The 21,502-nt window shown below is 34.4% G+C and overlaps 1 protein-coding gene across 1 annotated transcript in view; it reads left to right on the forward strand.

The window, feature by feature from the left end:
• LOC122816231 (piezo-type mechanosensitive ion channel component 2-like) overlaps positions 1 to 21,502 on the forward strand; it is a 1,381,906-nt gene that overhangs the window by 247,512 nt on the left and 1,112,892 nt on the right. Inside the window, exon 8 of the mRNA XM_044088974.1 lies at positions 19,904 to 20,033. Coding sequence (XP_043944909.1) covers positions 19,904 to 20,033 — 130 coding nt within the window. The remainder of the gene's footprint in view (positions 1 to 19,903; positions 20,034 to 21,502) is intronic.

Genomic DNA, 21,502 nt, shown 5'->3' on the forward strand with positions numbered 1-21,502 from the left:
ATACGCAAATGTGCATATAATAAATACAATAAAACAATAACAAAACTATTTACAGTATTTACATTCATCCATGATAAACAATCATTTTATCCATGAGAAGTTATCAGTATTTATTCAAAAGGTTTTCCAATTTTTGCCATGCTGTTTGTTTATGAGTAATGCTATGAGTTCTATAACAAATGGTTTGCAGTTATTTTTTACAAACTTTTGCTAAATTAATAAAACCTTTAAACATCAAATCTTGTTTACTTTTCCAGTTCAAAGTAATAACTTTTCTGGCAATTGGAAGAATTGACCAGAGTAACTGAATCTGAGATTTAGGTATTACATTAGGTATAGGAACATTGAATAGGATTAGTGAGTTAGAAATATGACAGTTATCAGACCATAAAGCATTTGCAAAATATCTGAAGTCTTTCCAGTATTGAACATTTCTACATTCAATGAACATGTGAACTCAGTTGGCCTCTAGTAATTCATCACATTTTCAACATTTACTTTCACTGTTTTTGAGTATAAGATTTATTTTATGTAGAGTATAGAAACTCCTATTCATAAATTTCCATGTATACAATCTCCAATATAATGAAGAAGAGGTACCATATGTAGAATTCAATAAAATATTTTTTGGATTCATCAGATATTTGTTTTCCATTAATCTGTACATGGTAATTCCAAAAATCTGAGTCAAACTTTAGAGTGTCTTCTCTTAGTATCTTATATTTAGGTGAGATACATAATTTTTGATTATCTGCCTTTTCAAGACACATAATAAAAAGCTGAATCAAACTAGGTATAGATTCAGTCTCTAAGTTGATCTGTACTCTCATTTTGTTTTCTATAAACTGCCGTAATGAGTGTATGAACAACCAACTGTCTTGACTATTATCAAAACTACTTAAAAGAGAGTTTAGTGGTTTAATACACTTATTTTCAATAAACCGATGCCAGAATATCAAGTTATTTTCCTTTAATTTTTGCATCGCATTGTTGAAAGAATCTAGGCAATTAGGGGAGTATGCTATAGGGAATATAAGAAATAGAAATTGTTTAATGTAATTACAATCAATTATATTTTTTAAGTTATTGAATATTTAATTAATGTCAAAAGAAGAATTATCAAACTTATTAAATAAACAAAATTCACGTAAAAGCCAATTAACTCTACTTATTCCATACTTTTCCTTAAATTGATTTTCTATAGTTCTGACATCAGTTATGTGAATCTCATGTATTGTTTTCCAGCCAGATATATAGGTAGGTGTGATCCAATGTAATATTACATTAATTATAACTGATTTAGAATAAAGAACTAAGCTATGGAATGCTATCTCATTACTGCTCCAAGCTCTAATTTACCATTTGTATGCAATCCTGGGTTTTAAGGAGAACCATAAAAATGTAAGTAGCATGGAATGTAATTCTTTAAATAAGTTTTTGAGAGGGGGTAGTATCAATGACTGTATATAAAACAAATTTTAGGTAAAATTATCATTTTAATTAAAGAGAGCCTATCCTCCATTGTGAGGAACATTTTATTCCATCTTTTGATTAGTTCACTAATGGTGGGTATTAAATTATTGTAGTTTAGTTTAACAGACTCTTTCCATGTACTCTTTATACTGACACCCAAATATTCTGATACATCATTCTCCCAATTAAACAGGCTATTCTCTCTTAGGTTTTTGTTGATCTTTTTGTTAATTAGTTGTTGTTTGTCTTTCAGCTTTTCCCAGTAAGGGGTCGCCACAGCGGAACTCCGGTCCGCTAATCATTGGCAGTAGATTTTTACGAAACGCCGGGGTGCCAGCTCAATGCTCAAAATTCAACAAAGACATGCCCATTTATGCACGCATGTCTTTCAAACGCTATCTAACTGCGGGGAGGACATGCAGACTCCATACAGAAGGCACTCCCAAGCCCAGCCGAGAATTGAACAGGAAAACCTCTTGCTGTGAGGTAACAATGCGTAATGTTTTGAATTTATTATGATTAAATTTAAACCCTGAAATTCTTTCAAACTTGCATCATGCAAAGAACCATCAATCTCACCCAACGTTAACAACATATCATCAGCAAATAATTGCATCTTAGGACAATAGTCCTTATTAATTTGAAAGCCTTTTATATTTGGCTTGTTTCTGATATATGTAGCAAAAGGTTCCATTCAAAGAGCAAACGATAATGGTGACAAAGGACAACCTTGTCTAATTCCCTTGAAGATTTCTAGTGGTGAGGATAGACATGATCCAATTTTCACATAAGCTTGTGCCCCACTATAAATTTTCATTAATAAGTTGACAAAATCTGAGGCGAATTCAAAACCAGTCAGAATTCTTTGTAGATAAGACCAACTAATAGAATCAAAAGTTATTTGTATGTCTAGGCTGATAATAGTTGTTTTTTTGTATTTGCATGCTATGGCTATTAATGATAGTAATTTAATAATGTTATCTTGCACTTTTCTGTGAACAATGAACCGTGTCTGATCATTATGTATTAGATTAGGTAATATTTTCTTTATCCTGTTAGCTAATATTGTCATGAAAATTTTATAATCAGTATTTAGTAATGAAATTGGCCTATATGAATCACAATATTTGGGGCAGATAATTGAGTATTTCCATGATGGGGGCGTTATGCATTTTTCCTTAACCATGGTAAAGGCACTCATCATTTTCTTTATTATATATTCAGGAAAAATCTTATATAGTTCAGGAATTATTCCATCCAGTCCTGGAGCTTTATTATCTTTTAAATGTTTTATTTGCTCTTTCACTTCTTTTAGTATTATTTGTTTATTTAATGTGTTATTTTGTTACATTGACACCTTGGTAGCTATATTTTCTTGAATAAAAGTGGTGTGTTATTATTTATGTCTTTATAGTAGTTTTGAACACTTCTAATATGCCCATTAAGTTATATGCACTCTTAACTGAACCATCACTTTTATATTTAATCTCATTAATAAGATTTTGATTGTTTATTGGATCTTAATGCTATTTTATGTAGATATTTGGGATTTACAGCATAAGATTGTAATTTCAATTTTTCCAGGTTTATGGCTGCCTTATGGTGCTGCGGTAGTGTTGTCGCCTCACAGTAAGACGCTGTCCAGTTCGATTCTCAGCTAGAGCGTCTTCTGCGTGGAGACATGTATGAATGGGCGTACCTTCGTTGAAGGTTGTGCATCAGGGCTGGTAACTCGGCACGTAAAAATCAACTACCAGTCATTAGCGGAGTGGTGACCCCTAACCGGGAAAAGCCAAAATACACAAACATGGCTGCCTTATGATTCAGAACTTCTAAGTACTTTTGATTTAACTTAGTAATTTTGTTTTGTGCTACTTTATTTGGTTTTGCATCCATTTTTATCTTGTCTATGTTTTTTGTAAGTCTTAACGTTGTTTGTCCTACTCTCTCCTTTTTTTAAGGTACCAAGATTTTATGCTACTGTATATATAAACTTTAAAGGTGTCCCAAAGTATGGTATCAGTCACTTCACCATTATCATTTGTTTCCATAAACATGTCTATTTCTTTCATTATCCATTCCCTAAGGTCATTTAACTTAGTTATGTAAGCAGGAATTCTCTGTAGAAATCTTAAATCATATGTAAGTATAGTTAATGTAAAGTTTATAGCATTATGGTCCTAAAGTGGACAAGTCATTATAGATATGTAATTTATTTTAGAGTATATATTATTTGATACAAAGACCTTATCAATGTTTGTTTGTGTACCAAACCAATATGAATAGTGAGTATACAATAAGGAATAATGTTCTCTTAGACCATGTATATCTTTAAGGTTCATCTGGTTTGTAAAGTCATTTAACTTTTTGGCTTAAGATGTTAGTTTTATTTTACAATTTTTAGAAGTATCATTGCCTGATAATAGGCAGTTACAATCACCTGTTGCTGTAATTTCCCCTTTTGCATTTAAAGTAATCAGGTCCAGATATTTGTCAACATATTTAGTACTCAGTCCTAGTATCCAGTATGTATTAATCAAATTATAAAACTTCCTATTGATTTCCCAAATAACCATGCTTAGTATCCCATCTTTATCTGGAATTGTATCTATAATTCTTGGCATAGTATAAGTATTTTTCCATAGAATAAGAGTGCCCCTTCTCTTTGTCCTTAAACATGAATCAGCCAGAATGGTATAGCCATTGAATGAGTATTTTTGTAGATCTTTTTTTAATAGATGGGTTTCCTGTAAAAAGATGATCTGGGCTTTATGCATTTTGATATATTTAAGCAAACCATCTCTTTTGACATTATAGTTCAAACCATTAACATTTAATGATAAACATTTAAAAGCCATTGACTATATTGTGTATGTTATTACTAACTGAAAGACCTTTCTTCCGTGTTGACTTGAAATCTACTGAAAACATACTTATCATGGATGCATAATGTGTATTAAGCACTACTTTCAAAAACCCAAAACTATTTACATACACATATATGAAACATAAAGCTTCTGGTTTAGTTAAAAGCTTAACTAAACCATCCATCCATCACCTCTCCAATGCCAAACGACACAAATTATCCATCTCTGCTTAGACTATAGTATAAAAACAAAAAAGAAAAGCATTATGAAAGCAACTAAAGAAATCTGAATCCATGAAATATACATTAGAATGAGAGTGTCCAATATATCTGAAGCTGTATGAATATGTCACATATGATAATAGCACCTCTAATACATAGATATGTCAGAAATACACATCAGATCAAAGTATATATAAACATTAGAAGCTGAATTTTAAGAAGATTGTCATTATTTTCAAGACTTTTCACGAAACATCAGATAATTTAACCATTTTGTCAGCCATCTGTCTAACATTTTACATGTAAGGATCTGTTGAATATATATAACACTTATTACAACATAACTATTATATTTTGCAATTATACACATATTACTCATATGTATTAACAATATCTATGTTGACTTCTTTCATGAGGAAGGGAGTGAGAGAGAAAAAAAGGGGCCTCACAACTCTCTGTTTAGTTACTAAAGGTTTAGTTATATAACATAAGTCTGATGTTAATAAGCATAATGAATTTTCTAATGCAGCTCCTAGTTCACTTGATGTCATTCTGCAGAATGTATGCATCTATAAGAGAACATAGTCATTTTCAAAGGAGATAAACACTTTTATCAGAACTAATTATTTACCATTTAAAGTATCTAGTGAAGGATAACAGAATTTCAAGAGAAAAGAATTCTAAGTACAACCATTCAACAAGTTCAAGAGGTCAAATTATGCACAACAGATGTTGTCTCTAGTGAAGAAAAAAGCATTTTTGGTGGGAAATTCAGATTTTGAAGCTTTTAGAGTGTACAAAAAGCAAAAAAAAAAAAAAAACACTCAATCTGCCTTGTCAGTGCATGTCATTAATCTCCACAATGAGAACATTCACACATACCACCAATTTCCTCACAAAACAGCAACATCATGAAAAAATTAACCCTTTCATATAAAAACAGCTATTTTGAAGTAACAATAGCCACCTCAAATCAGAAATCATATTATAACATTTCAGTCATTTACCCACCAGTTAACCAGGCCAGAGAGAGAGAGAGAAAAAGGGGAAACCTAGTATGTATGTATACACACACACACACATATATATATATATATATAAATGATATATATATATATATATATATATATATATATATATATATATATATATATATATAAAACCTATATTTAGTTATCTATAAAACACCATTAATGTACTGTATTAATGTTTAAATGTACCTGAACAAAGAGTCTAAACCTTCTAGTTAGAAACTCCTTGTTACCCCACCACTGACCCACTAGAAAAAATGCACTTTAGTATTAAGTCAAATTATACTATTACTGAAGAATTAGAAGACATACATCATTTGTAGTTATTTAAAAGGGAAAAGTATGTAAAGTACTTATAATGGGGAAAAGAGAGAAAAGGAACCTGGGATGACATGATCGACAGACCACAATGCTTTGCCAGAGATGGCCTGCACCTGTCACCTTTGGGATTCCGGATACTGGCTAAGGCTCTTGCTACCCCTATAGTGCCTTTTTTAGGCAAGGTTCAAATGACAAATTCACAACCGTAACAGGTACAAGCAAGCAAAATCTGAGGGTAATGCTACTCAATGCTAGAAGTCTAAACCTCAAAATGCACTCACTTGAGGCACTCCTTAAAACGGAGAACATCGACATCTGTGCAGTGACAGAGACCTGGTTCAAAGCTCCAGAGAGCACCCCTGCATTACCAGGCTATAATTCATACCATACCTTTTGGCCACCTAATCCAGACCGAAGCACAAAAGGTGGAGGCGTGTCCAAATTCATTAAGGATATCCACACCTCCAGGCTAGTTGCACAGCATAATGCATCCGAGATTATCCAAGTGCAACTAACTCTGGGCAAGACCTCAATCCAAATTGTAACTTGCTATAGACCCCCCACCATGCCCCAGGATTCCCACTCCTCATTTCTTGATACACTGGAAAATATTAGGGTACAACCCAACACCCTAATAATGGGCAATTCCAACTACCCCACCATTAACTGGGAAAACTACTCATGTACCAAATCTTTTGCTCAACATTTTGTGGAATTCATAAATTCCAACTCCTTGGATCAACTTATGCACACCCCCACCAGGGCAGCAATATCCTAGACCTGGTCATTACCAACATGGGCAACTATGGGTCAATTCCTCCTTGGTCAGATCCAACCACAAGCTAATCACCCTAGACATCCACATCCCGCCCTCACCCCCCCCCCCCATTAGGGAAACTACCGTAAAAAACTTTTCCAAAGCCATCTTCACACTTCTTAAGACAGAAGTGGCAAACATCATGACACCCATGCAGATGGACAATAGAGGCACGACTGCTGAATCCTACATAAATGCACTTTATAAGCACTTACACGAGTGCATGATGCTGTCCTCCAAAAAAAGGAAGTCAATCTGGTGGTCCTCTGCCATAAACAAACTCTACAACAGAAGAAAGAAACTGTTGCAAAAAAGAGTAAAGTCCCATGACTGAGGAGCTCCCTGGTCAGCCTCTGTAAGAAGCTGAGGTCGCTCATAAAATCCTCCAAAGCTAGTTACAAAAACAAAATTGCCACTGACTCTAAAGACAACCACAAAGCATTCTATAGCTATGTCAAGAATCTCAATGACAACACTCAGATCTGCTCTGAGTTACAGCACAATGGCACCAAATATACAGAACCAACTGATATTGCCAACATCCTGGCAGATAGGTTCAGTGCTAACTTTACCCCCCTCTCTCCCCCTAGAGGGCCCATCTCTATACCAGAAGAATACAAAGTTCCTGTAATCATGGCTGCACAGGTAAAAAACACACTTTTCAAAGCCAAGAACACAGCATCCATGGGACCTGACAATATCCCAGGCTGCGTTCTACACGAACTACAGAACGAACTGGCACCCCACCTAAGTGCCATGTTAAATCTTAGCCTCACCTCAGGCTTTGTGTCCACTGAATGGTGCACCATGACGGTTATTCCACTCCACAAAGGGGGAGCCATGACAGACCCCAGGAACTACCGCCCCATTAGCTTGATGAGCCTGGTCTGCAAGGCCGTGGAACATATCATCATGGAACTCATAAACAAAGACACTGGTAATCTCCAAATTCTGGACCCCACCCAGTTTGGGTTTGTAAAAGGCAGATCATATCTCCTAAACCTGATAGATGTCTTTGAAGCAGTCACCATAGCCATAGACGAGGGTAAGATGGTTCACACAGCCTATCTAGATCTCGCCAAGGCTTGTGACACTATCCCCCACTCTGGATTTATAGATAAACTCACTAAACTAGGTATAAATCCCTAAGTCACAAGATGGGTTGCCAACTGGCTCACTGACAGAACCCACAATGTGAAAGTAGCAGATTCCAAATCCAACTTCAGACCAGTGACAAGTGTAGTACCACAGGGTTCAGTCCTGGGTCCTGTCCTGTTTGGTATCTACTTCTCTGAAGTACAGGCTAACACAGAAGGTTTTTGGCTAACGAAGTTTGCAGATGACTGCAAACTAGGAGCCATAATCGAAACTCCTAACGATGTGGACATCTTACAAAAAGGCCTCACTGAGACAGATGCCTGGTGTCAAAGCCATGGCCTGAAGCTCAATGCCAAAAAGTGCATTGTCATCCACTTTGGTAAAAACTCTGTACCCATGAACTACCACATAGGTGGTAGTCTACTTAACACTGAAAGTGTGATAAGAGACCTTGGGACACAAGTGGACAGTAGTCTCTCCTTTGATAATCACATTGCCACAGTGGTCAGGAAATCTTTCTACGTGGCACACCTCATCACACAAGGTTTCTCATCCAGAAAAAAAGAGATCATTGCTACCCTCTGCTCATCACACATTAGACCCATTATAGAGTACAGCGCCCCTTTTGGTATGTACCTCAGAAGACATCTATAACAACTGGAGAGGCCACAGAGATACCTCACAAAGAGGATTACTGGCCTCAAACCGATTCCCTATGCAGACCGTCTCAAAAAACTCCAGCTTTACTCCATCGCATATCGCCTACTCAGAGGCAATCACTGCCTAACATACAAAGCTATGTCAAACCCAGAGCTGTTGAACATGTTCCACTTAAAGAAATCCCAATCCCTCTGAGCTACACGCTGTAGGGACCTAAACCTTGTCACCACAATAAACAGAACATGCTGGAGGGATAGATTCCTGTCCCAGAGACTTCCCATACTCTGGAACAGACTATCTATCTATGTCAACCAGAGATCCTCATTAGCACTCTGCAAGAAAAATCATGATGATTGTTTGGGAAATAGGAAATTCACCCCGGGGATCACTTCTGTGGCTCTGCTCGACAGGGGCACAGGAAAATAATTTTCTTGGGTGGCGAAAGCCAGGGTACCTTTTTGGCTAGGCTTATATAGGCCCTAGGGCCAATTGCCTAGTACCTACCTATGAACATTGGTAATAAAAAATAATAGGAAGAAAGAAGAGAGAGAATGTTATTTAAATACTTAGTACTAAATGTAATTAGAAGAAGTAGCTATAGAAAGGAGAAGAGAAAGTTAATAATAAAAATGATTCACATTACCTTACAGCATAGAGACTTCTTATAATTAAATATATTATGATTCATAAAACAAAGCATTTAAAATTAGAAGGAATTTATTCATTTGTTCTTTAGTTTCTTAGTTTTGTTTGCTACTTCCTTCACAGACCATCCATTTTTTGTTGCCTATCTCTATAAACTCTGGGATGACTATTCCATTTCTTCTATTCCCGACAGTATTTTCTTATTTTGGATAAATTCTACTGCTTCTTGTAGGGAATCAAAGATCTTCACTCCTTCTGGCAAGGTGAGTTTTATTTTTGCAGGAAAAAGAATTTAAACTTTAATATTGGCTTTTTTCGAGGACTTAATTAGAGGAACCCACTCCTTTCTTCTGGATATAACTGTAGAGGTGTAGTCATTGTCAAAACAAATAACTTTTTTCACCCATCTTGATAGGGCAATTAGTCCAAGCTGATTTCAGCACTAAGTCCTTGTCTTGTGAGGAAAGAAATCTATTATAGACCTGGGGTTAGATGAAGTCCAAGATGAAGCTGGATTTGCAAGGGTCCTATGAGCCCTCTCACTTCCAAAAGAGGGGGATTCAGGCATGTTTAATGCTGATGAAAACCACTTATTGGGGAACTAAATCATGTTAACACCCTCTTCTTTCTCAGGCATTCCATATATTCTTATGTTATTCCTCCTTGATCTACTTTCAAGTTCTTCCAGTTTCTCAGTCAACCTGGTGTTTTGTTTCAGAAGAAATTCACTGTGATGTTCATTTTCTGTCACTCTAGTATATAGGTCAGTTACTGTTTCCTCTAAGGCAAGAATCTGTTCAGATTGTTTTTTTACTATTCCATTTAGAAGTTCCAGTTGTTTACTGCATTCTTGTTTGATAACATCCATTTTGTTTTCGAATGTGTCCATTTTTAGTGACAGTTCTTGGATGTTTGTTATTATAAGATGCAGTTCTTTCTTCACTGCACTGTCCTGGTGTGGGGTTCTTTGAGTTGCTCATCTTGAGATCTCCAGTAGAAAACTTCTTGACAGGAATAATTAAAACATTCTGTTGACTATGTATTAATTTTTAGAAAATAATAGTCTATGTTACTCTAACTTTTAGTATACTTTTAGTTAGATTTTTCTAAAAATTAAAGTATATTTCCTGTCAGGATATTAAAATCTAAGCAGAGCTATGGATTTCTGCTGCTATCAGCCTGGCATCTTGGCCACGCCCCTCACAAATGCTTTCTCAATATTGCTGCTTAGACTGGCAGAGCACAATGCACAGGAAGTCAGTTAATTAAGGTACATTATACAACAAACCCCCATTAATATTCCAAAACGTGCACGCTGACCAAATCAGACTTATACTAATGGAAAAAGGTCTGGTCGCCCAGACTTTTTCCATTAGTGTAAGTCTTTTTTTTTCTTACAGCAACGGAGAAGGCAAGATCTCCATTGCTTTTTAGAAAGTGTCTCGCTATGTTAAAGGAGTTTAACATAGCAAGACAGCTTTAAAAAAAAGCAACAGAAAAAGGAAGATCTCCATTGCTTTTTTTAAAGCTGTCTCGCTATGATAAACTCCTTTAACACAGCGGGACACTTTCTAAAAAGCAACGGAGATGTTGCTTTCTCTGTTGCTTCCACCCACAGCTCTGATGTACTGTGTAAGCATACGCATGCGCAGTACATCAGAACTGCCGCAGAATAACAGACAGCTGCGGAAGGGCAGCAAGGAGGCATTATACAATGCCATTATTTAAGAAAACTAAGTATTTTTTTCTTAAATAATGTCATTGTATAATAGCAATAACCCACTTCTGGGTGTGGGTAATGCTGGATTTACCCACGGTTGTCTTTGTTTGGCCACTCGGGCTTCGCCCTCGTGACCAAACCACGCCAACCGTGGGTAAATTCAGCATTACCCACACCCAGGCATGGGTTATTGCTTAATTAGCTATCTGCACACACATTAAAAAGTGATTGTCTGTGCAACAGTCATTGCACTCATGGTGTATTATAAAGAATTAAAAATAGACAGAGATATAGTATAATAACCAGCTAATAACATTATGATGTTTTATGTATTTTTTGCAAGCAGAAGAGTTTCTTCACTTTATGTGGGTGTTTAATGTGTGTAGTACTGTGGTGTAAAATGGGATGTTTGGGGGTTGTCATAAAGGTTAAGGTGTTTACCTCACCAACACAAGGTACGAAGTTTGGTTCTTACCTTTGAGGAAAAGTTGGATAAGCTTAAAAGGGCCCACAAGGGCAACTATCTAGTACTTACATATGAACCTATCTTGCTGCTGACAATTGTACAAAGCAAAAGAAGTCCCACATACAAGCAAACAAAAAGAACATCTGTTGTGGTGTCTGTCTTACATAAAAGAAATGTGAGAAAGTATTAATTAATTGCTATCTTTCTATAGTGTTTTCATTTCCCCATAACTTTAATACTGTTGAATTGTTTATCTGCACACTGTGTATCTATGTATGCATGTTTAAGTACAGGCAGGTAGGTACAGGTACTTACATATACAGAAACTAACACAAATACACTGCTCTGTGGTTAGTGTCACCAGTGTTGTTCATATTTTTCTTGACATCCAAAGCTACCTAAGATTGATATGCACAAGGTTTTATATTTTTAATGCTATAGGTTCATAGGTTCATAGGTTTATACTAGGCTATCTGCCCTAAGGCATTTATAAGCCTAGCCCAAATTTTTGTGGCTTACGCCACCCCTTATATGAAAAAAAATACTGCCCTTAGTTTGTTGTGCCTCTGTCCAGCAGTGACACAGATATGATTCCCGGGGTACCCCCTCGATCTCCATCCACAGGTCTAGATTTCTCTTGAACAGAGTCAACAGAGATGAACAAATGAAAAGGACATATGAGAAATAGGCAAGCGCAGGTTTGTAAATTTTAGAGGTTAAGGATATTGCAATATTTTTATCTGGCGCGCGAGCACACACACACACACACACACACGTATTTATACATTTTTAAGAAAGTGTGTGAGGGGCATGGCCTATCTGGCAGCATACACAGATAACAACAGACTCAGAAGTCAAAAATTATAAGGAACTTTACACAGACGTAGCCCAGAATTACTATAGTTATTTATATATAAAACGAACATGTTATTTTATGAATTCACTACAGTTAACATCTTATAATTATTCATTGTGGAGTAATCTGCTTCTTGTTCAAATGCATTTGCCTATATTTACAATAACAGGTATTTTAAGGCTGCATTACATAAATACACACATATATATATATATATGTGTGTGTGTGTGTGTGTGTGTGTGTGTGTGTGTGTGTGTGTGTGTGTGTATATATATATATATATATATATATATATATACGTACAAATATTTCAAGCATGGACATCAATGCCCTTCTAGCCCGCCAATATACGAAGACACTTGTTCCCATAATAAATGTCCAGGCTGTCCTTAAAAATATCTAAACTAGTACTTCCATTAATGTAATTTCTTAGTCTGTTCTATGCATCAGCTATTCTGTCAGAGAACCAATTAGTACACTTCTCATTCCTGTAGAATCTTCTGCGTGGGTTGTCTGATGATTTTCTAGTACTATTTGATAACCCCAAGCATTCCCAGAGGTAGTTGTCTCTAAATGCCCTATATACTTGAATAAGATCTCCTCTTAAATATCTGTAAAAGACACAGTACAAGTTCAGATATTCTAGGCTTTCATAATAAATTACTCTGGGCTCCTAACAGACAGCACATTTCAGAAATGCCTTCAGCACTAACACAGCACTGCTGTTGGTAACTGACTCAGTATAGAGTAACATGAACCCTGGCCTATTTACTGTTCAGATGTTTGTAGACAGAACCAGAAAAATTGAAAGTGTTAATCACAGCCTTCTTCTTTCAAAATACTATCCATTGGTTAAAAAGATACCTGAAAAATAGAACATTCCAGGTCTTTATTAATAACCATCTTTCATGTAAAGACATCTTCCATATCAAGAATCACTATTAGGAACACTACTCTTCTCTGTTGTTAAAAATTACCTCACAGAGTAGCTCTCATCTCTAAATAAACCACTAAGCGGAAAGCTTTCCAAATAAAACCAACCAAGAAAAATAGAATGCAAGGCACGGAGAGCAGTATCCACAGCCAAAAACACGTAACTAGCGTAACTTTGTAAAATTAACATTTATTATAAAGAACTCTCAGTCATTAACGCTTTTCCAAAAAACAATTGCGTTTTCGTCCTCACACGAGACTTCATCAGATGTTAAAAAAATCCCTGAATACCATTTATATACACTTAATTAAAACTCCTAACCAATAGATTACTAATCAATTAATTCAAATCAAGCAATCAGCTTCACCTATGGGCTCATGAATTATTCATAAATATTTCATCCTACCTATATAAAATCACAATTTCAAAAATTCATTTATTTAAAAAAAGACTTTTACTAAACAAATAAATTAATTAGCTTACACAGCAAAACTTATAAAGTTCGTATCAACTAATAAATAAATAAGAATTAATATATATATTTAAAAATTTTTTCATATAAAATTACTGACAGAGCATCAACATTTAATGAAATAGCACCACCTAGTGCAAAGAAATTCTATTGCACTAATTCTCATAACTTATTTGCCTTTAATTTTAAAAGCGGGAGTATGGATATACATTCATTTAAACCTGGTGTTTTGTTGGCCTCCAGTGTTACTTGCCACCATAGTTCCCTATGACTTATAGTGTCTTCCCAAGGACCTCCTCTACTATTTAATTTAATATGCTCTATTACAAAAAAATTAAATTTACTCTCTTTACATATTTTAGTGTTTGTGCAGAGCATTTGTTTCTTTTTCTCTCTTTATATCATAGTTATGTTCATAAATCCTTCTTTTCAGAGTCCTTTCCGTTTTCCCTACATAAAAGGAACAACATTTTACACAGGTGGCAAGATACACTAGGCCCTTTGTTTCACAATTATATATTCCTTTACTACTAATACATCTTTCCCTACTCTCCAAAAATTTTTTTTCCTTATTAGCAATAAATTCACACTAGTTACACTTCCCACATTTGAAGGTACCAGTTTTTCTTCCACTAATACTACTACCTATCTTTTTAAATTCCTTCTTCTTATGTTCCAACATATCTCTAATACTATTAGAATTTCTAAACACTATCTTGGGTATACTTGTTGCTATTCCCTCCAAGTCTGTAAGAGCTCTAAATCTAGCCCATTCCTTTTGAAAGATGGATTTAGTAACATGATTTAAAGCATTATATTCAAGGATAAGGGCATGTTGATAGTCTTCCTTGACATTCTTTTCTTCCCCTTCCATTTGTCTCTTATTATTTTCTTTTCTCCTAGAATAGGTTTAAATCTATTTGTCCTTTCCATTTCTACCCCTGTCCTTATATTACTAATAAATTCTTTTGGATACCCTCTATCTAAAAACATATTTTCCAACAATACACTCTCCTTATTAAAATCCTCATGATTACTCGTCATCCGTGACCCCCTAACAAATTGTCCTTTAACTATATTTTTTTTACAGTGGGTTGGATGTGCACTTTCGTAGTGTAAAAAGGAATTGCAATAAGCTGGCTTTCTATATATCTTCGTTTCAAAGGAATTAATCCCTTTATATACTTCAATGTCCAAATATTGCAAACTTATTTCTGACTTGTTATAAGTAAATTTAAGGAAATCAGTTGTCTCTTGAATGTAAATTAAGAACTCATTTAATTTCTCAACCCCCCCGTCCAAAAAATAACTATATCGTCCAGAAACCTTCGATATAGTTTCCAACAAGTATTAAAACTCGAATTGAGAATGTATGCCTCTTCCCAGTTGGCCAATACTAAATTAGCGAAGGTAGGTGCACAGGCTGCACCCATGGCCACTCCCTTTATTTGTTGAAAAAATTCTCCATTGAATATTAAGTAGTTATTTCTCAAGACCATGTCCATTAAACCTGTGCACGCTACCTTCTCACTATGACTTAATAAGCTATCTTGAAAAATTTCATCCTCAAACATTCTCATACCATCACCATATGGGATAGAGGAAAATAAATCCACTATATCAATAGTGACAAACAACAGATCTCTAGAAAAAAATTCTGGTTTAATTTCCCTTAATAGGTCCCATGAATCCTTCAAAATGACTTTCTTATTAATCCAAATATGTTTAGCTTTTGTATCTATATATTTAGCTAATGGCATTGTTTTTGAGCTATCTGCAGACACTATAGGTCTAAGCGGGGGGTCCATATCATCCTTATGAACCTTCGGGATACCATATATTACAGGTATTTTTGGCTTGTCTACTCTTAAATAGGAATACATTTTCCCATCTATACTTCCTTCTTGAAACGTAGCCTCTAATACCATATCAATTCTTGTATATGCTAAGTTTATTTCATTTTTAGAGACCACCGGATATTTTGTTTCATCTCTAAGTATACAGTTCATTTTACCTTCATATATAATGGTATCCATAAATACCACCACCCCCCCCTCCCCGCCTTTATCTGGCTTCATTATTCTTACATTTTGATTCATTCTTAAGTCATTCAATATCTTATATTCTCCTTTATCCATATTCATTTTATATCTTACTCCCTTTTGCATTTTTCTCAATTCATTTTCCATTACATCTTCCAAATTCTTAAGTTGAGGGTGAATAGGGGGGGTTGAATGTAGATTTCTTATATAATAGGTGGTTATTGTCCAATGTATTAGACCTTTCATTTTTAAAAAACAAGTCCATGTTAATTTTTCTTAAAAATATTTTAATATCAAGGAGTGTGTTTGTCAAATCATCTTTTGTTTGTGGAATAAATTTAAAACCTTTTCCTAATAAACAAAAATATTCTTTCTCTAGTACCACATCACTATAATTATAGATATTAAATTCCTTAAAAGTATTTTAGTTTCCAACTGTCACAATTTCTTGCTCGTTTATATCCAAATCTAGGTCAGGGGTACCACTATCTAGTACCTCCCCCTCCCCCTTCTCCCCCCTCTCATCCGAAAATTTCCTTTTTCAGGTCTCTGATAAAAGGAAGTACTCTGTTCTCTCTCTAAAGGGGGGAAATTCTTTATCTTATTCATTCCATCCCTCATTATAAAAATGATTTTCTGCATTATATCTTTCTTTTTCTTTCATCCTACCATTATTATTATTATTATAATATACACTTTTTTTATATGTATGGAATGGAGGGGGGTTAGGGTAACTAACCTCATTTTCATAATCCTGTAAATCACGTTTTAATTTCTCCATTTTTCTATCTATTAAGCTCTTACATTTGTTGTCTATCTCATTTCTTACTTTAAAGTATTTATCTCTCTCTTCTTTAATACTAAACAACAAGTCTTCCTTAATAAGTCCATCCAATTCATTAATATCTTTTTGTAATGATTCCAGGTTCCTGTTATTTTCCTTAATAATTAATTTCAAAATATCTAAACCACACTTATTAAAAACTTCCATTAATTCTTTATGAAACAATGAGCCCTTTTGTACATTGTTAGGGTATTTATAAATTTTCAACCCTTTAGGAACAATGTTCCTACTCATACATTCCATTAGATAAGCGTTCTCTATCAATAGAGATCTATATTTAAACATTAATTTAGATACACTGTCCATTTTTGAGTCTTCGTTTTTAGGTCCCTTGCTAGGGACACTATTAATATTAAAACAATAATTCTTATTCAACCAGTCACAGGTCTCAAAGGGTCTAGGTGATGGAACAGTACCTGAATTCATTCGACCCATTTGCGACACATCTAAACCCATTCCGCTGTTGATATTGTCCAGACTAGCTTGCAGTAACACTCTCGGAGTGGCTGCAGGATTAAAGGATACACCATTCGGTTCCATAAGGTTGCCGGCAGAAACTCCATCACCAATAAGCTCCCTCTTCCTTTTGTGTTTGTTTGTAATCAGCTCCTCAAAGTCATTTCCTGCAGCCTTGTGCGCCTGAGTTTTAGTCCCCACTAGGGACTTACACAGCGGTGTGAGTAAATCCACTAGTTCAGTTAGTTGTCCGATAAGTTTACGAGACTCTCCCAGGTCATCATATCCCTTCAAGGGCGAGAAACTCCTCTCCATGGCCAAACCGCAATAAAACGACTAATAAACCACTAAGCAGAAAGCTTTCCAAATAAAACCAACCAAGAAAAATGGAATGCAAGGCACGGAGAGCAGTATCCACAGCCAAAAACACGTAACTAGCGTAACTTTGTAAAATTAATGTTTATTATAAAGAACTCTCAGTCATTAACGCATTTTAATTAAGTGTATATAAATGGTATTCAGGGATTTTTTTTAACATCTGATGAAGTCTCGTGTGAGGACAAAAACGCAATTGTTTTTTGGAAAAGCGTTAATGACTGAGAGTTCTTTATAATAAACGTTAATTCTACAAAGTTACGCTAGTTACGTGTTTTTGGCTGTGGATACTGCTCTTCCTGCCTTGCATTCCATTTTTCTTGATCTCATCTCTAAATGTCACATTATAAGCATTCTCTTTCTCAGTGCAGACAAATTTATCCCTAAACTATATAGCAATTCTTCTCTAAGCTATGCCATCTGACCTCAGATTAAAAAAACTAATGATAAATCACAGCATAACTAATTTTATGTTATTTTTATTCCCCTACAAATGCTGACAACAATCAGATATTTATGATACTAAAAACAACATAATCCTCATAGTTAAGTAATACGAATACCTAGGACCAGCCCTGAATCATTCCTTAAACTTCGCTGCACATACAGACATAACAGTTAGTAAAGTCCTTTCACAACTAAAACTTTGTTACAAAATCTTATTATCTACTCTCTGACACTGCCACAGCCAAAAATATATACTTTTACCAAAACTGAAATATCTGCTTCCCCATCTGACAATCCATACTGCCCATAATACACAAAGTCTACAGACTACATTAATCAAAATATGTAGTTTTGCATTACTGACACACGCAGTTATCAATATTAATATTCGACTAAAAATGTGGGGTGGGGGCTACCCACTACTGAAATAGGAACCCCAGTTCTGGGCCCACTGATATTCATGATATTAAAGCAAGGATATTGTTCTGCTTTGAGAAGAATACTTCCCCTTAGAATGCAGGTATATATTTTAAGAAACACACCAGACAATACCATTATGCTAAGTAGACCATCTTTCGCAACTGTTATAAGAGATATTCTTCTGCAGGATAGGTCCAGCATTATGGAGCACTCTCCCTCCTAAAGTTAAGTTTAAACATTCTGTTCAGAATTTTAAAAAGAAATTATATGAGCACCCCAAAAAAGACGTGACTAGGAAATGATTCAGGGACACTGGTTGGGCTATTATTACCCACTATGCCAGTGCATGTCTGCTTTGAATCTGCTTTCTAATTATACAAATAACTAATTTTATGCCAATTGAGACTGCACATATTATATTGCATATAAATGTAAAGTATAATAAACTAAAGCATTGGTTTTCAACTTATGTAAATACCTGTTATAAATAATTTGTTATATATTTGCCATTATGTATTTGTTCTCCTAAGTCGTAGCTAAAAAGAATCTTGGAACTAGCCCACTTACACAGCTGACAAATAATAATAATAATAAAAATAAATAAATAAAAACAACAGTCCTAAAGATACAGCTAGAAGAGCAAACAAAGTGGGCTAGGACTATACAATGAACAAGACGAACTGAAACATTACAGCCTGCTGTAAATATTTGTAACATTAATGATATCAGAGCTGCAGAAAGAATAATTAACTTAAAGAGTAAATTGCAGTACAGTTCAATATATTAACAGCCTGTTATGCATTGGAAGACTCATTCCCATATAATTCATCCATCTTCATATTCATTTTTTTAGGTATTTGCTGTCTTTAACGTCAGTTGGTAATATACACTTTGCCAATACCCTTTCTGCAAACCTTTTGGCTCTTTGTCATTTCTCCTAAATGTTCTTAAAAGTTTAACTAACATAGACCACATTTTTCTGTCCTTTATAAAGGGAGATTTTCCGATTTAAACAAATCCTTTGCAAACTTACAGACCTGTATCAGATTCCACCGAATGTGCCTATATGCAGTGGTAAAGAGCACAGTCATGTTTCATAATTCAAAATATTCAGAGTTGCTATCAATTTTTGTGAACTATATATTTTCCAGTCTATTTATTTGGGATTTTGTGTAAGAAAAAAGACATTTCTTGTACTCTAATTTTGGCCTTAGTATGCTAAGAAACATAGTTTTCATTAATTCCAAAGCTATCAAAGTTATGCATATTTTTAATGCAATCATTCATTTTATTACTTTCTTTAATGATGCTATCTGTGTGATGACCAAAACTGAGATTGTTGACAACCCAAATATCCAGGTTCTTAAACAGAGGTAATTGTTTGATCACATTTTTTTGTTACATATTCTCAAAATGAGAAAAAAATCTTATTGTATTGTACTGTAATGAGTAAATTATGAGGCTGGTATAGGTAAATAGGAGAACATATGTTGGCAGAGTGAGTGAGGGAGTTGCACTCATTTATAGATCAGTTTTTTTGGTAGAAAATTCATAATGGTGCAATGGAAAGCATTAAAAGAAAAGCAGATTAAGATAGGGGTAGGGTGATAAATATGTCAGCCTCAGGTAAGTAAAAATCAATAGAAGAGGAAAGAGTTGCTGATATAGATCTCTCACAATTCTGCAAAACAGGCAATATGGAATTTGCTAAAATGTGTGGTTTTTTTTTTTTTTTTAGCAAATACTGTATGTAGCAAATGAAAACTGGCCTAATCTACCTCTTTTAAATGGTGAACCCTCAAAGAAGCTTCCTTATTATAAAGATACAGTATTTTCCAGTGTGTCACATGACACAGAGGACACATCAGGTAAGAAAAATTAATTTATTCTTAAAACTATTATATACAATGGGACAGACAATTATAAACTGTTTTCTGTAAAAGACCCTTGCCACAATTGTTTTCTATAATTATTCTGAACATTATTTTGAGATATAGTACATTTTGCCAGCAAGCTTTAGCAATGAAGCTGTTGATAGTTTAAAAATACTGAAAATTAAATAGGTAGTTGCATGGAAAGTATTTCATTTGTTACCATTTTACATTTAAAGGCCAATACTATCACTTGCAGATTAATCTGAAAAAAACAGGACTAAGCCACACACTTTCTGTGACTGTACTTCAGAGATACTGGAATCACATAGTGGATAATGTGTTATCAGTCCCACCAGCTAATCCATGACATTTATATCTCCTTAGAGCCCCTCATTAAGATGACATTCATTTTCAGAAGTTAATTTCAGCTTGCTGTCCCCCTTTCAGTGGATAAGTACCACTAGGTGTATTCTACAAATGCTTACTACTTAAAAATGTTCCTCCTCATATTTCACTTCCTATTTAAGGGACAAGTTTACATTGATACAGTGCATTTATTTATTTTAAATTAATTTGTTTACCGGACAAGGGCACTGATATCAGTGGACCAATTTCACTCTCAACTGAGCCAGGGTAGACCGTCACAACCCCTTTAATGAAACTGATAAGACCAACAAAGACAATACTAAGCACTTTCTCCCTTTACAATATAGGGCATCTTCAGAGTAAAAGTGAGAATGAACTGTTGTAACATTCATATACTGGTACTTATACTTTAAAATGCACACGCCTCCAATGTGATTAACCAATCACCCTATACAATTCATTAATTACTCTAGAAATTTAGCATCTAAAGTTATATAATGAGAGAAACCTATTAAACTCAACTAGAAATATTAAATGTATTTTAACTAAACAATACAAACTTAAAATAAACAATAAAATGTATACATGTATGTATATATTATCTAACTACATGTTGTATAATAAAACCTCTTCAAAGACCAAAAAACAACCACACATGCTTTTATGTATTCTGTTAGTATTATAAATAAATAGATAAATAAGCCAACAGAATAAAAAAAATGACACTAAATATGTACACTGTTGTAAAACACTAAACTGTAACCAATAAATAAATACCAAAACACTGTGACTATAACCAAATATGAGGCTGCTATGGTAACAACCTAAATTACTACTATAGGACAGATTTCATAACAGTACATAATATTGCGTAAAATGATGTAGTTGTAATATAAAATATAAAAAATATATAAAAATTATGTATATAAATATATCCTTGAGACAAATGTAAAATTAAAGCTGATATTAATGTTAGTGTGAATATAAAAATTTAATTAATGAGTCTGTAAATTTGTAAATTTGATTGTAATGTATATGATAAAAGTGAAATATATCAACCTTATGTTATACAAAATCATAGGTATCTTGATACCTTA

Source organism: Protopterus annectens, chromosome 12.part0 (assembly GCF_019279795.1).
Source record: "Protopterus annectens isolate FY-2018-M chromosome 12.part0, PAN1.0, whole genome shotgun sequence".
NCBI lineage: Eukaryota > Metazoa > Chordata > Ceratodontiformes > Protopteridae > Protopterus > Protopterus annectens.